This window comes from Paroedura picta, chromosome 3 (genome assembly GCF_049243985.1).
Source record: "Paroedura picta isolate Pp20150507F chromosome 3, Ppicta_v3.0, whole genome shotgun sequence".
Classification (NCBI taxonomy): domain Eukaryota; kingdom Metazoa; phylum Chordata; class Lepidosauria; order Squamata; family Gekkonidae; genus Paroedura; species Paroedura picta.
Window position 1 is genome coordinate 36,177,431 of NC_135371.1, and position 15,523 is coordinate 36,192,953.

General features: G+C 44.1%; 1 protein-coding gene across 2 annotated transcripts; it reads left to right on the forward strand.

Annotated features, from left to right (window-relative positions):
- The first annotated feature begins 1,160 nt into the window (after window positions 1-1,160).
- VHL (von Hippel-Lindau tumor suppressor) lies at window positions 1,161-11,015 on the forward strand. Of its 2 annotated transcripts, XM_077325280.1 has the most exons (4): window positions 1,161-1,646; window positions 2,998-3,120; window positions 6,800-6,933; window positions 7,864-8,104. In XM_077325280.1, exons 1-3 carry the CDS (start codon window positions 1,436-1,438, stop codon window positions 6,883-6,885), a joined length of 420 nt encoding a protein of 139 aa, XP_077181395.1. In that variant the 5' UTR covers window positions 1,161-1,435; the 3' UTR covers window positions 6,886-6,933; window positions 7,864-8,104. The 2 variants fall into 2 exon arrangements, with proteins under 2 accessions (XP_077181395.1, XP_077181394.1); XM_077325279.1 differs by lacking the exon at window positions 6,800-6,933 and having other exon boundaries at window positions 1,179-1,646; window positions 7,864-11,015.
- The last annotated feature ends 4,508 nt before the right edge of the window (window positions 11,016-15,523 follow it).

Sequence of the window (15,523 nt, forward strand, 5' to 3'; positions counted from 1 at the left end):
CTCAAGGCTGGCGATAATGGAAATAAAAACAGCATATCTGACAATCATAAGATTCTACCAATACATCCAGATATTTGACCAAATCCAGCAAACTACAACAGTACAACACAATTCACACACAAACACACTGCAAAGCCCAAGGCAAAAAGAAAAAGTGAACTATCTATCCTTGTTTTTTTTTAACTTAGGTGTTCATACCACATGTAAACAAGAGTCTAATGCCCATACATTGTGTCAAATACGCTATAGTGACTGAATTTTTTAAAAATGGAATCACGTGTCATACATGCGAGCAGGGCATGTTTTGTCTGATAAAGGACTATGCCTCACAAGGAATGTTTCAAGTGGGTAGCCTGAAGTAGCACAACAAAAACTGAGTCCACTAGCATCTTTAAGACCAACAAAGATTTATTCAAAGTGTGAGCTGTCGTGTGCAGGCACCCTTCCTCAGACAAAATGGAACAAGAATCAGTACAGATATATAGAAAAAGTAAATCAGTAGGAAATAAGCAAACTGTGTCATAGTATCCAAATTATGCCATATTATGCCATATAATTATTTGCTAAAACAGCTAATCAGTTCTTTTGAGTTCAGTTGCAGTTCACAAAAGCACTGAAAAATAAAACTGTCCATGTTAGTAATTAATAGACACTTTCCTAGTTGTGAAAAATAATTAAAAGTGACCAGCGTCCACCAAAGCGTGTAAGCATCCCTATAAGGGACAAGCTGTGCTGGCAAGTTATCTTGTCCTGAGACTCTAGAGCAGGGGTAGTCAAACTGCGGCCCTCCAGATGTCCATGGACTACAATTCCATGCTGGCAGGGGCTCCTGGGAATTGTAGTCCATGGACACCTGGAGGGCCGCAGTTTGACTACCCCTGCTCTAGAGTTAGATACAAAATTACATATCACTAACATCACATTACAGTTACATTGTCCCAAATAAAACCAATTAAAAAGAAGAGGGGATTGTAAGGAATGTGGATATAAGAGTTGAATGAGGTTAGCATGCATAGTGAGATTAAAAAATCGATGCCCTTGTTGAGTCCAGGGCAAGCCATTGTTTTGAGTGTTGTGTAATAGCTAAAGGGCTGCCTGAATTACTATCGCGTAGGAAACGGCAACACGCATCCGGCAGCATCTCCGCTTCACTGCCGCCCCCTCCCCCCCTCCCGGCGTTTGATTGTCACCGTCGCTACATCCCTAGTCTTCAACAAGCATCCGAACTGCGCAGACGCAGAAAAGCAGCTCTTCATGATCCCCACATAACAATGGCCGCCAGGAGGAGCGCGTGCGTGATGGGTTGTGCGTCTCCCCGCAAAGTAATGGCTGGCTGTGCGGATACAAGTTTGTAGGTTTTCTCGTGTGGCTGCTCGGGGGACTGGGTTGTTCCCTTCTCTTCCCCCCCCCCCCCCCGGCGCCGACCTCCGCCGAGATGCCGCAGGAACCCGGAGAAGAAGAGGAGGAGGCCGGCCGGGGAGCCTTGCGGCGTCTGCGCTCGGTAAACACGCGAGAGCCTTGTCAGGTCATTTTCTGCAACCGCAGCCCTCGTCTGGTGAGCCCCGTCTGGCTGGACTTCGAGGGGAAACCGCGCCCCTATCCGAACCTGCAGCCGGGCACGGGGCGCCGCATGCAGAGCTACCTGGGTAGGTACGAGGAACCCACTGGCGGAGGACGCTGGGGGGGGGGGGGCGCTACAAACGGGTCATAATTTCCTTTTTGCCTCGGTGGGCAGGTTTCCCGCGCGGGCGGTAGAGCTGTCACCAATCTGCCAAGGTTCCCGTGCATGAGTTACAAAAATTCGAACAGGCGAAGCTTTTTGCCATGGTAAGATTGTGGTGGCTGTTGAATTTCTGCTTGGGAAAGGTCTCTGCTAACACAGTAGTGAATTTCTGGACATCCCTCACCCCACACACCACTGTTATGGCTTTGTGAATGACAGGGAGCCCCGATGGGGAGCTGAGGACATCTGTTGCAGCTGGCCATCCGCTTTATAGTAAAGACTATGTTGGTGATAAGGAAGGATCAGCTTCCTGAATATGGCTGTTCACTAGTAGCCACTCCAGCAAAAGTTGCAGGCTAGATCTATGGCATCATTTAAGCTATGGCTTTAGTAGGGCTAGGCTCAGCATAACACAGGAAATATGTATCTCTGAACATGTATTGAGTGCCTTTCTTTCTCTGTCAAACAGCTACATTGAGCTTCTGTTGCATCCTGGACCCAAACTACATGATGATGGCAGCAGACACTGGTTTTCAAAAGCAGGTCTGCCTTGTAAACATTCAGAGCATGTGGATGAGGGTTGCTGAGGAAGATTTAGTATTTCCACTAACATGAACTTCTGACCATTTCATATCCCTTGCTTTTCACGGCCATGGGGCAGACCTGTGTTTAAAGATTTGAGTTTGCCAGTACTGTGGTGTTTGGACCTTTCAGACCTGGAAAAATATTACAGTAATTTGATCCATGTATAAACTTTCACAGAGACCAGACAGTGTGCCTATGGGCCATGGAGGAATTCTAACCAGGAAAGGTACTCATACATGGCAGAGGGCACTCCTCTGCTTGAGGACATGTAGTGAGGAAGAAGGTCGATGATCAGAGGTGGTTCTTAAACTGTTCTGTGTTTGTTGGTTTGGTATTTTTATGAGAGATTTTTTTTACCTGCACATTCTATTTTGATTTCTTAATACAAAAGTCTGCTTACAACATAGATGTTGTTGTTTACAACATACATCAAACATGATGTTTGATTTTTCTATTTCAAGCTTTGCAGTTCTGATGGGGGGGGGGGATAATGTATGCCTTTGCAGTGGGGATGCAGTCACCTGATTGTGTGTATTCTAGAGTCAGTGCAGCAGCCAGCAAAATAATAAACTAACCTGTGGTATTTTGTGTGTATGTGTGTGTGTGTGTACTCTTTTTAATAATTGCATGTTCAGTTCACAATAATTATTAGCTGCCATTTTATTATTTTGGTTTTATTTTGTTTTTAGAACATCTCTGGTTGTTCAGAGATGCGGGGACAGATGATCGTCTGCTGGCCAATAAGGCAGAGCTTTTTGTGGCCACTCGCAATATGAATGGACAGCCTATATTTGCAAACATTACATTGCCAGGTAAGTGATTGGTGCATATTCCAGGATGGACCAGATTAATACATTTATCCCTTTATAGTGTGAAAAAGTATATAAAAGGTTCTCCTTCAGTGGGTGAAGTCCTTCAAGACTGGTTAGGTTGCATCTCCACTTGCTCTAGGCAGGGCTATGCACATTAGTATGCTTTACCAGGATTGTGGTAGGCTAGCCTCTCCAGTCCTGATAGCCCTGCAACTCCAGCAGGACCATTGTAGCTAAGCTTCATGGCTCTGCAGAATGGTAGGACTATTGGTGTTTAAAACAGAAGTGTCCCCATCAAATAAAAAGTGTCCAGCCTGAATGAAGAAGGAGAAGACAAAAGAGAAACAGCCAGAGTAATCTGAGAGGCTGGAGATAGTGAAGTTGCAAGCTGTCCAGATGCAGCCTAAGGCACTGAAAGCAGTGTGCCCTGAATGTCCAGCTGCTTCACCGGTCCCATGGGCTGCATTGAAAGCAGCATATTCCCACCCACTCCCCATTCTGCAGGAATGGGGACGGGAAGAAATTGCCCCATCTGAGGCAACTGTCCCTTCTCTCTCAGAGAGGTGCAATGCTCCTGGAAAGAATATATCCCACACTGCAGAGAGTGCCAGAGACATTCAAGTAGGAGCAACAATTTCAGAGGCGCAGCCTGGTAATGTGGTGAGGATGGGAGTGATTGGCAGGCTGGGAGGTGGTGCAGCAGGGCGCTTCTTCATTCAAGCCCCATTGCCCCGTGCGGAGGATGTGGCTGCGGCCTGCAAAATGAGCCAGCCATTATTTCCCACCATGTTCAGGGCCCTCTATGGTAGAGTGAGGAAATCAGCAGTGGCAACAGATCTGGATCCCTCAGGCTACCGCTGGCAAGTTATTACCGTGGACTACTCCTAATGTGCAAGGTGGAAATAATCAGCCCTGACTAGTCTCCCAAGTGGCAAGTCCTCACTATCCAGTGAGGACTCTGACTCTTCCTCAGCCAGGGAGAGTAGAAGTCATAGAAAAAGGAAGCGATCCTTCCAAAGGGAAAAGAGGCAGAGATCTAGATATAGTCTAGAGCAGTGGTCCCCAACCTTTTTATCACCGGGGACCGGTCAACGCTTGACAGTTTTACTGAGGACCGGGGGAGGTAGTCTTTTGCCGAGGGATGTTGCCGCTGCCTAAGCCCCTGTTCCGCTTGCTTTCCCGCCGGTGCCCCTGACTTCCTGTGCAGCAGCTGCACAGTGCCACGCTGAGAGGGAGCACCAGCCATGGTGGCCGCTGGAGAGCACCAAAGGGGAGCCGGCGGCAGAGTGGCAGGGCAGCAGCCAGGGAGGAGGACTAGGAGGAGCCACGGCCCGATACTGACTGATCCACGGACTGGTACCAGTCCCCGTACCGGAGATTGGGGACCAGTGGTCTAGAGAATACTTACAGCAATCTGATGTTGAGAGGGACAAGACTTAATCAGTGGCCATTTCAATACCTCTGATGGAGACTGGTCCAATGAGGAATCCGATACTAAGGAGGCTTCTACCAGGCTTTTTCAAGTAGAACATTTTCAGAAACTTTTTAAAAAGTCACAAGTCATAACTATGAGGCTCAAACTGTGACAAGTTCTGTCTCTGACAAGCCGAAGAGATCATCCAACCTAGATGTTAGAGGTTATTAAAAACATTTAAAAGGTTTACAATCTGCCCCTTTGACAATCATTTGAGGATGTGATGAGAGCTGGATGGGGAGTACCAGGGGGTGGAATGTCCATGCACTCAGTTGCGAAAAGGTTTTTTATAATGTCTGAGGACGCCATGGAGGACTTAAAAATACCATTGGTTGATGCACCTGTGGTGGCCATGCTTTCTGCGGCAGTGCTGTCAAAGGATGGAGATAATGTTTTGAAGGATCCTGTTGACAGGAAAAAATTGTTAGCCATTAGGGCTGGTGCTGTTTTCCAATTTTGCTAGGGCAGCAGTACTCTGGACAGATGACCTGATACAAGATCCTGAGCTGGATCTCTTAGCGTTAAGATGCTGTCTATTAAAAATCAAAAGAACTTCTCAGTTTGTAGAAGACACATCCCAAGATTCACTATAGTTTTCTGCCATAGTACAAGCAGCAAATATTGTGGCTAGACAAAACATTGGCTAGACAAACCTCTCAATGTCCCACTTGGCTATGGAAAGGTTTTCAGATAGACTACTCTTTGGAAAAGGAACTCTAGACAAGGTGCTCATGGAAACATAAGAAAAGAAGAGCCTTTTACCTCAAGTTTTATAGAATTTACAGTTGTTCCCCCCCCCCCACACACACACACACACAAACACACTCACGGTTTTGTTTAGTCTCTGGTATCCAAGATCTCAACCAAAGCACTTCTAGTTCAGGAAATGATCCAATAATTATTATTGTGGTTTTCTATGAAGGTTTTCGGGGGGGGGGGCATAGTTGCCAGAGAAGAGTTTCCCAGTGCACAAAGATTTAAAGTAGTATATTTGATCCTTTTTCTAGTACCCAAGAGGTCAGAGGAATGGAGGGCTATTTTGAACTTCAAATACCTCAGCCTTTGGGTAAAGAAACAGAGGTTGAGGATGGAGTCATGTCACTCCATCTTACAGTTCAAAGCAATGATTATATAGCTTCTCTGGGCTTAAAAGAAGCATAGCTACACATTCCGATCCATGTAATCTCAAGACAATAGCTTGGTTTGCCTTTAGAGACAGGCATTACCAATACAGAGCCTTACCTTTTGGCCTGCTTTCATCACCAAGGGTATCCACAAAGGTAATTGCGACCTTAGTGGTGACACTCAGAGAGGAGTGCATGTGTACCCTTACCACAATGACATCTTGGTGAGGAGAAAGGACCTCCAGAGCACAAAGGACAGTGTGGCCATGACTGTGAATCTATCACAGGAAAAAAAATTTTTTTAATAAATCTTTAGAAGAGCCAAGTGAATCCATCCAAGGAGCTCATTCATTCGGGGACAGTGATAAATACAATGCAATCAAAAGTGTACCTAACTCCAGACAGAGTATGAAAGGTATAGGACTTGGTACAGAAGGTTAAGAAAACAAGCTGAGTTGACCTGATGCTTCTGACTCAACTGTTTGGTCTTCTTGTTGCCATGACAAAAACAGTATCTTGGGCAAGGTTCCATCTGAGACCACTACGGACATTGTTCCCTCTACAAAAAGACATTGCCCAAAAGAGACACAAACTGATCTCTATTCCAGAGAGATTAAAGAAGGGTCTGGTGGTACTCGAAGGTGAACCTAACTCAATTGATACTGTTTGCTCAACCAGAACAAGTGATTATTATAATGGATGTGAGTCTTTGAGGATGGGGGACACACTGCCTCAACCGAATGGCACAGGGAAAATGGTTAGAAGACTGTTGACTTTACAGCATTGTAGAATCAAGAGCAATCAGGTTAGTGCTAGTGGCATTCAAGGACCTAGTGTGGAGAAATATGTCTTGATAAGAACAGACAATGTCAGAGCAAAGGCCCACATAAATCAGCAGGGAGTTAATGCACAAAAAGACATAAAAGATTTTTCAGTAGACAGAGCACAATGTGCTAGGCCTGAAAACATAACATCTTCAGGGAATACAGAATATGAGAACTGACTGGTTAAATTGAAAGGATGTGGACCCCATGGGATGGTCTTTCAAAGTTCAGAGACCCTGTGATGGACCTGTTTGCAGTGGCTGAGAATCAGAAAATGGACAAGCTCATGTCCAGATTCAAGGACAAAAAGGCAGAGGGAATGGATGTGCTACTCCAGGACTGACCACCCGGGATCTTGTATGCTTTCTCTCCAACACAACTGCTGAGCAAGGTAATGGCCAAAGTGTGTAGAACACAAGTGGATCTCATACTGTTTGTGCTGTACTGGCCGAGAAGGCCTTGGTTTTTGGATCTGGTGCAACTGAGGTTGCAGGATCCTTGGATGTTTTGTGTCAAGGTCTGATTTGGTACCCAGGTCCTCAATGGCTAAAATTGATGGCATGGCAATTGAGTGGGAAACTCTAGTTCAGTCAGATATCCCTAGAGATTTTGTGGATGTAGTGTTCCAGGCTTAGGCGACCAGGAACCCTGGAAATTTATACCTGGCTGGCTTTTAAAAGTGGGCACGAAAGTCTAAAATTGATCTACTTAAGCCAACTTGTAAGGACATTTTAGGGTTTTTTTTTTACATTAGGGGAGAAGCAAAGGTTTGAGTCTGAACACTAAAAAGACGGGTATCAGATTGTCATGCGCATTATTTGTGGCACATGGGACAATGAACTTGGGAAACAGTGTGTCAAAGTGCACAATTGCAGACTGGATTAGATTGTGTATTAGACATGCTTATGAGTCACAAGGGTTGAGACAGCCCAGTAAAATTACAGCCTATTCTAGCAGGGCAGCGGCTACTTCTGCAGTGTTGAGATCCACGGCTTCAATTGAAGAAATTTGTAGGACAGCTGCTTGGTCCTCCTTCACGACCTTTGCTTGTCACTATAAAACTGAAATCCTGGAAGCTTTGCTTCTGTAACAAGGGTGATGGCTGGTAAATCTCTTTATATAGCTATTACTTTTAAAAAGCATTTTAATAAAGCAGTGTAACTACTTAGTCGATAAACTATTCTGATCTATTTTACTAGCTTTTTTCCTATTTAGTGCCACAATATTAAAAGAAATGTTATCTTGTGCATTTGTTTTAACACAAGTATTCAGGATGTGTATCTTCTGCAAGATACTAACTCATTTTTCCATCTCTGTGCAGTGTTCACTCTCAAAGAGAGATGTCTTCAAGTTATCCGTACCTTAGTGAAACCAGCAGATTACAGAAACCTAGACATTGTTAGGTCCCTATATGAAGATCTAGAAGATCACCCTGACATTAGGAAGGATCTTCAGCGGCTTGCTTTGGAAAGGAGTGAAATGCGAAGGAATTGATAGAAGGGAAGACTCCTATTTGGACAAACTTTTTTCACTAATAAATTGGGGGCTACAAATGACATTTACCGTGGCTTATGAATACCCTTCTGTGATGTCATAGGATTTAGGAAGCAGAACTTGCTTTTATGTAGAATGTACAGCTTCATAACACAGGGACAGCCACAGTTGTGAGACGTGCTACTCTGTTAAATCTTGGTCAAATCTGGAGAAAACTAATATTTGCATTAGTTTGATTCAAGGAATACAAAGTACAAAAATTACTCCAGATATTACACAACTGTAAGAACATTTGTTGCTGAAGCTATTTCATGTTTCTTTCTTTATCAATGTATTAAAGATGCAGGTTATTCCTAAAAAATAGAAGTTGGGCAAATGCATTTTCTTACCACCCTAACCATCTAGGTAATGTAGCAAAACCTGTTAGCTCCTTTGATTAGTCCAAAGATTTTTTTACACATTGCCATTTCTAATGAGGCTATGGTGTCCCTGTCTGTGGTATCTGCACTGCACTATAGGCTTGCCCTGTGCAAGTATGCGATGCAGTAAAAAACTGGTATAAGGGGAACACCATTAGTAATATGTTGTTTTAGTACTCAGTATCATTCCTGTTTAAATTGGTGTCATCTCACCAGTGTTCTTCCCACTTGTGTCAAAACAAACATATGACAACCATGTGATGCTGACAGAATCTTCTACTAGAACTCAGTTTAACTCTGGTTCAAATCTCAGTATTGCTATGCTGGACCCAAATGATTTGGAGTAAGTGTGGGAACCCTGCCTAGCTTTTCTTCTTGTAGGTTCCAAACAAGAAGCTAAAAAACTCAGCATTCTGTGAATAATTGTCAAGGGCTTTTGTCTCTCCTCCCGCAACATACCTGTACAAATACTGTAATGCTGCCTACTGAAAGTGTATCTTTTAGAAACAGGGAGAGTGAATGGAATTGTCATATTCTAATACCTCACATCTTCAGCAAATAAAATTGGTCCACTCCATATGCTGTAATGTTAGACCTCAGCTCCAGCAATGATTACTGGTTGATCTTGTGCAGTTATCTCCAGTCAAAATGCAAATCCTTACAGAGCTAATGTGAAATCAAATTGTTGGGAATATCAGTTTAACTTATTGTGAGTTGTTACATTTTGTAAGGCGCCAGTTTGTGGAGTAAAATATGTACTGTCTTTAAAAAAAAGAAATGTATACCTTGGACATTACCTTGAGGACTGCTTTCATGAATTTAACAGGGACTTTCCCTTGGAGAAAATACATGCATACAGTATTTGTAGTACAATACTTAAGAGCCATTCCACACTCAGAAAATAATGTGAAAGGCTTAACTTTCGCTGATGCCATATTTTTGGCGTTTTACATGACTCATCAGCATCCAGCCCAACAGCAAACCGGCAGCTACATCCTTCATTTAAAAGCACTAGTTGGGGAATCCACAAGTGGATTTCCCCAGCCATGTAGCCTGAGCAAGAGGAGAGCACCCAGCAACCACATGCTAAGGAACATTGTGGAGGCAAAGTAGTGCTACCTCCACATCCAGCACCTGCCCTTGCACCCGCCTCTTCTCCCAGGGATGGGGCTTTTTTTTTTTTTTGAAGCAAACTGCCTGGAGCAATAAACATGCATTAAATCATCCAGGCAGAGCAAAAAAAAAATTCCCCACCAGTTAACACACAAAGCATGCCTCTAACCAACTCCCCCCAAAAAAATCAGGAACAAGGTTACTTTTTTAAAGCTTCAAGGGTCATAAGGCCCTTCAAGGCCCTCGACCAGGGCCAGAGCATTCTCTGTTCTGGCCCCCACCTGGTGGAATGAGCTCCCAGAGGAGATCAGGGCCCTGACGGAGCTTAAACAGTTCCGCAGGGCCTGCAAAAAGGAGCTCCTCCACCAGGCATTTGGCCGAGACCAGACATAATCAATCAGCGACCAAGGGCCCCTGATCCCCCCCCTCAGAATCCCATCAATAAGCCCTGGACCTGTTTGTATTACTATATTGTTTACTGTTATACTGTGTTGTTATTTGGTTACAATTATTAGTTATCAGTTATACATGTTCTACAGACTGTTTTATGTATTGTTTTCTGTTATAATGTAAACCGCCCTGAGCCTCCGGGGAGGGCGGTATAGAAGTATGATTAATAAATAAATAAATAAATAAATAATCTCAAAAGGGGTGACAGTAAAGTAAGCACTAGGCATCTATGATTAGATGCATAGGCGTAGCAGCAGAGAAGCCACCAAAGTGGCCACTTCGCTCGCGCCCCGGCTAGCTTCCTGCTGCTAGAGGGGGGGAAGAGGCAGGCGTGGCCGCTAGCGGAGACAAATGCACATGCACGGAGCTGCCGCGAATGCGCGTTAGCAGCAGCTCCGCGCATGCGCGGCAGCTCCGTGCATGTACATTTTCACCACCAGGGGGTGCTAACGCGCATGCACGGCACCTGGGCCGCCGGCTCTTCCTCACCCCTGGAGGTGGTCCTCAAACTTTAAAAGGTTGGGGACCGCTGCTCTACAGTGCACATTTTGTATGTGTGCCTTTGGACTGCAACCTTTGCAGCCAAAGGATTCTTCCCGTTATGTATTAGGCATTTAAACTGCAACATTAAGTAACCCAAAGTGGAAGAAATGCAGTGCTCTTCTACTATCAGAGAAAAATTGGCTTAGTGTCTAGATAGGCCTAATTTTACGTTAACTGAATTGGGAAAACTCCCAAGGCACTTTTTGCTGAAACTTTGAAATTAACATTATAGTTTAACTTTTATGTCAATCTCATATATACCACATGTTTCTGAAATTTTAGTTGTTTAAAATATCTATTTGATTATTTTTGTAGCATTCCATAGTTTAATGTATTTTCAAATGATTTTCAAGATATTGTGTTTCTGCTGTACTCCTTTGGTTTTCTCCTATCTATGCCATTGTATTCCTTTGGTTTTCCACTGTTCACTAACATTCATAAAACTCTATTGTTACTTTCTGGTACTTTTATACTTGAGCATAAGAGTAAGCAATGTTGGTTACAAACACTCTTCTGGCCAGAACGGCTGAAAGTAGCATGATGCTTTTATAGCCATCATGGTGTACTAGCTAAGAGTGGTGGACTCCAATCTGGAGAACTGGTTGATTCCCCAGTCTTCCACATGAAGCCTCCTGGGTGACCTTGGGCCAGTTACAGTTTTCTCAGAACTTTCTTAGCTCTTTACAAGAAACCTGTTGTGGGGAAAGGAAAGAAAGGTGGTTATAATCCACTTTGAGACTTCTTAGGATAAAGTGGAATATAAAAAACAACTCTTCAACTTTTTATGTTCTTCATACTTTGGTCTCAATGGGTAATTTATTGAAATAAGTAATTTGGATCCTGTTGATTTAAGATGCTCTATGAGTTTTGTTTTTTAATTGTGGATATCCTATGTATAAAGATGACTGTTACCATTAGGGAAATTCCTTTTTGTAAATTCTAAATCCAACCCATTCCAAATCCTTCCAAATCCCACCCATCAAATAAGTAAGTGTTTCTGGGAAGCACTTTCTAGAGTCTGCTATAAACATTTGCATATGAGTTTCAGTCTTTTAGTTTTTCCATCCAAACATCTTCCATTGTAAAGCCATAGTCTTCAGTCTTTCCAGGTCTCAGGCTTGCCAATTGTGGAGCCCACTGAGCTGCAATAGTATTATAGGAAGGAACAGTTATGAACACGGTGGGGGTCAAGCCCAAAAGCATGGGTAGTCAAAGGCACATGAACCAAGTCCCAGGGCTATGGTTCACTGAATATCTGCTTTACATACAGAAGAACCCATATTACAAATAGCATTTTTAATTAGAAGGACCTGGTAGCAGGTGACAAGACCTAAGAACCTCTGTAAGTCAGAACAGACAATGTTGTTGTTGTTATGTGCGAAGTCGTGTCCGACCCATCGCGACCCCATGGACAATGATCCTCCAGGCCTTCCTGTCCTCTACCATTCCCCGGAGTCCATTTAAGTTTGCACCTACTGCTTCAGTGACTCCATCCATCCACCTCATTCTCTGTCGTCCCCTTCTTCTTTTGCCCTCGATCTCTCCCAGCATTAGGCTCTTCTCCAGGGAGTCCTTCCTTCTCATGAGGTGGCCAAAATATTTGAGTTTCATCTTCAGGATCTGGCCTTCTAAGGAGCAGTCAGGGCTGATCTCCTCTAGGACTGACTGGTTTGTTCGCCTTGCAGTCCAAGGGACTCGCAAGAGTCTTCTCCAGCACCAGAGTTCAAAAGCCTCAATTCTTTGACGCTCGGCCTTCCTTATGGTCCAACTTTCGCAGCCATACATTGCAACTGGGAAGACCATAGCCTTGACTAAACGCACTTTTGTTGGCAGGGTGATGTCTCTGCTTTTTAGGATGCTGTCTAGATTTGCCATAGCTTTCCTCCCCAGGAGCAAGCGTCTTTTAATTTCTTTGCTGCAGTCCCCATCTGCAGTGATCTTGGAGCCCAGGAAAATAAAATCTGCCACTATCTCCATTTCTTCCCCTTCTATTTGCCAGGAATTGAGAGGGCCGGATGCCATGATCTTTGTTTTCTTGATGTTGAGTTTCAAGCCAACTTTGGCACTCTCCTCCTTCACCCGCATCAACAGGCTCTTTAGTTCCTCTTCACTTTCTGCCATTAGAGTGGTATCATCTGCATATCTGAGGTTGTTGATATTTCTCCCTGCAATCTTGATCCCAATTTGTGACTCCTCTAATCCCGCATTTCTCATGATGTGCTCTGCATACAAGTTAAATAGGCAAGGCGACAGTATACAGCCTTGCCGAACTCCTTTCTCAATTTTGAACCAGTCAGTGATTCCATGTTCAGTTCTCACTGTTGCTTCTTGACCTGCATATAAATTTCTCAAGAGACAAATAAGATGCTCTGGTATTCCCATCTCTTTAAGAACTTGCCACAATTTGTTGTGCTCCACACAATCAAAGGCTTTAGCATAGTCAATGAAGCAGAAGTAGACGTTCTTCTGGTACTCCCTAGCTTTCTCCATGATCCAGCGTATGTTGGCAATTTGATCTCTAGTTCCTCTGCCTCTTCGAAATCCTGCCTGTACTTCTGGAAGTTCTCGGTCCACATATTGCTGGAGCCTAGCTTGTAGGATTTTGAGCATAACTTTGCTAGCATGAGAAATTAGTGCGATGGTGCGGTAGTTTGAACATTCTTTGGCATTGCCCTTCTTTGGGATTGGAATGTAAACTGACCTTTTCCAATCCTGTGGCCATTGTTGAGTTTTCCAAATTTGCTGGCATATTGAGTGTAGCACTTTTACTGCATCGTCCTTTAAGATTTTGAATAGTTCAACTGGAATGCTGTCACTACCACTAGCTTTATTGTTGCTCAGACTTCCTAAGGCCCATTTAACTTCACATTCCAGGATGTCTGGCTCCAGGTCAGTAACTACCCCATTGTGGTCATCAGGGATGTTAAGCTCGCTCTTGTATAGTTCTTCTGTATAATTTTGCCACCTTTGTTTGATCTCTTCTGCTTCTGTGAGGTCCCTACCATTTTGGTCCCTTATCATACCCATCTTTGCATGGTCTGACTCACTGAAGCAGCTTCATATGCATTCATCACGAAGCACACCATTCTGGTAAACAAACCAAGGATCATGGAGGAATCCTCTCCACTTAGTGACCTTTGTTCATCATCCTGGTGCTTCTCTGAGCATGCCAGGAGGCAGGAGGTATGGCTCCCTTGCTCTGTATGCCCACACACTAGCAGCATAAGCTTTTCAAAGCTGTGTAGGGGCTCACTGTTTCATTGTGGAGATGATGCACCCCATAGACTAACCACTGATGTCGCTATAACTACTCTAAAGCTTAGGGCTTTTTAAAAGGGGGAGCAACTACTTTGGGCCCTCCACATGAGTAGGGGTCTTACCCAAAATATGATTCGCTGTTTGAAATTATGAAATTGATCATAGAATCATAGAGTTGGAAGGGGCCATACAGGCCATATAGTCCAACCCCCTGCTCTACGCAGGATCAGCCCTAAGCATCCTAAAGCATCCAAGAAAAGTGTGTATCCAACCTTTGCTTGAAGACTGCCAGTGAGGGGGAGCTCACCACCTCCTTAGGCAGCCTATTCCACTGCTGAACTACTCTGACTGTGAAAACTTTTCCCTGATATCTAGCCTATATCGTTGTACTTGTAGTTTAAACCCATTACTGTGTGTCCTCTCCTCTGCAGCCAATGGAAACAGCATCCTGCCCTCCTCCAAGTGATAACCTTTCAAATATTTAAAGAGGGCTATCATGTCCCCTCTCAACCTTCTTTTCTCCAGGCTGAACATTCCCAAGTCCCTCAACCTATCTTTATAGGGCTTGGTCCCTTGGCCCCAGATCATCTTCATCGCTCTCCTCTGTACCCTTTCAATTTTATCTACGTCCTTCTTGAAGTGAGGCCTCCAGAACTGTACACAGTACTCCAGGTGTGGTCTGACCAGTGCCGTATACAATGGGACTATGACATCTTGTGATTTTGATGTGATACCCCTGTTGACACAGCCCAAAATGGCATTCGCCTCTTCCTTCAAAGCAGAAAAACTGATTGGTTACAAAGACCAAGAGTTATTTTAGGTTCTTGGGATTCCTCGCAATTTCCAGTCAGCTGACAGTTATCTTCAATGGAGTATAGTTCTATTGTGTCACCTGAAACTTTAATCCAGACATAGCTCGGTTGATAGCCTAGCTCGAGGGTGTGGCAAATTAAATCAACTTTACATCCTTTACCAGCAAGGAATATTTCCTTATGCAGCTGAAATTCCAGTCAAGTTGTTTTTCTTTCAAAAATCTCACAGAATCATAGAGCCAGAAGGGGCTAGACAGGCCATCAAATCCAACCTCCTGCTCAATGCAGGATCCGCCTAAAGCGTCTAGGATAACTATCTGCCCAGCCACTGCTTGAAGACTGTCAAGGAGGGGTAGCACACCACCTCATTAGGCAGTTGATTGCTCCGCTGAACTACTCTGAATTCCTCTCCCCCCCCCCCATATCTAGTCAATGTCGTTCTCCTATCCTCTGTTGCCAACAGGATCCTTTCTCTGCCCTTCTCTAAGTGACAACCTTTCAAATACTTAAAGCAGCCTTTCTCAACATTTTCACCCTTGAGAAACCCCTGAAACATTGTTCAGGCTTTGAGAACGTGGTGGGATCCAGCAGAATGTAGTTGGGAAGCATAACCTCCTGAGGCCTCTCCCCTTCCAGGCCTATCATTGGCCATATTGGGAGAGTTGGGTGAGTCAATATGACCAAATGCTATCAGATCACCCAATACTTTTTTTAAACAAGCTTAAAAATTATATATAAATTAACTCCCACCCATTAAGGAGTCACTTCTGGGGCCATCAAGAACCCCCAGGGTTTCACAAAACCCAGGTTTTAAAGAGAGCAATCCTTTCCCCTCTCGACCGCCTCTTCTCCAGGCTGAACCTTCCCAAGTCCCCCAGTCTTTCCTCACAGG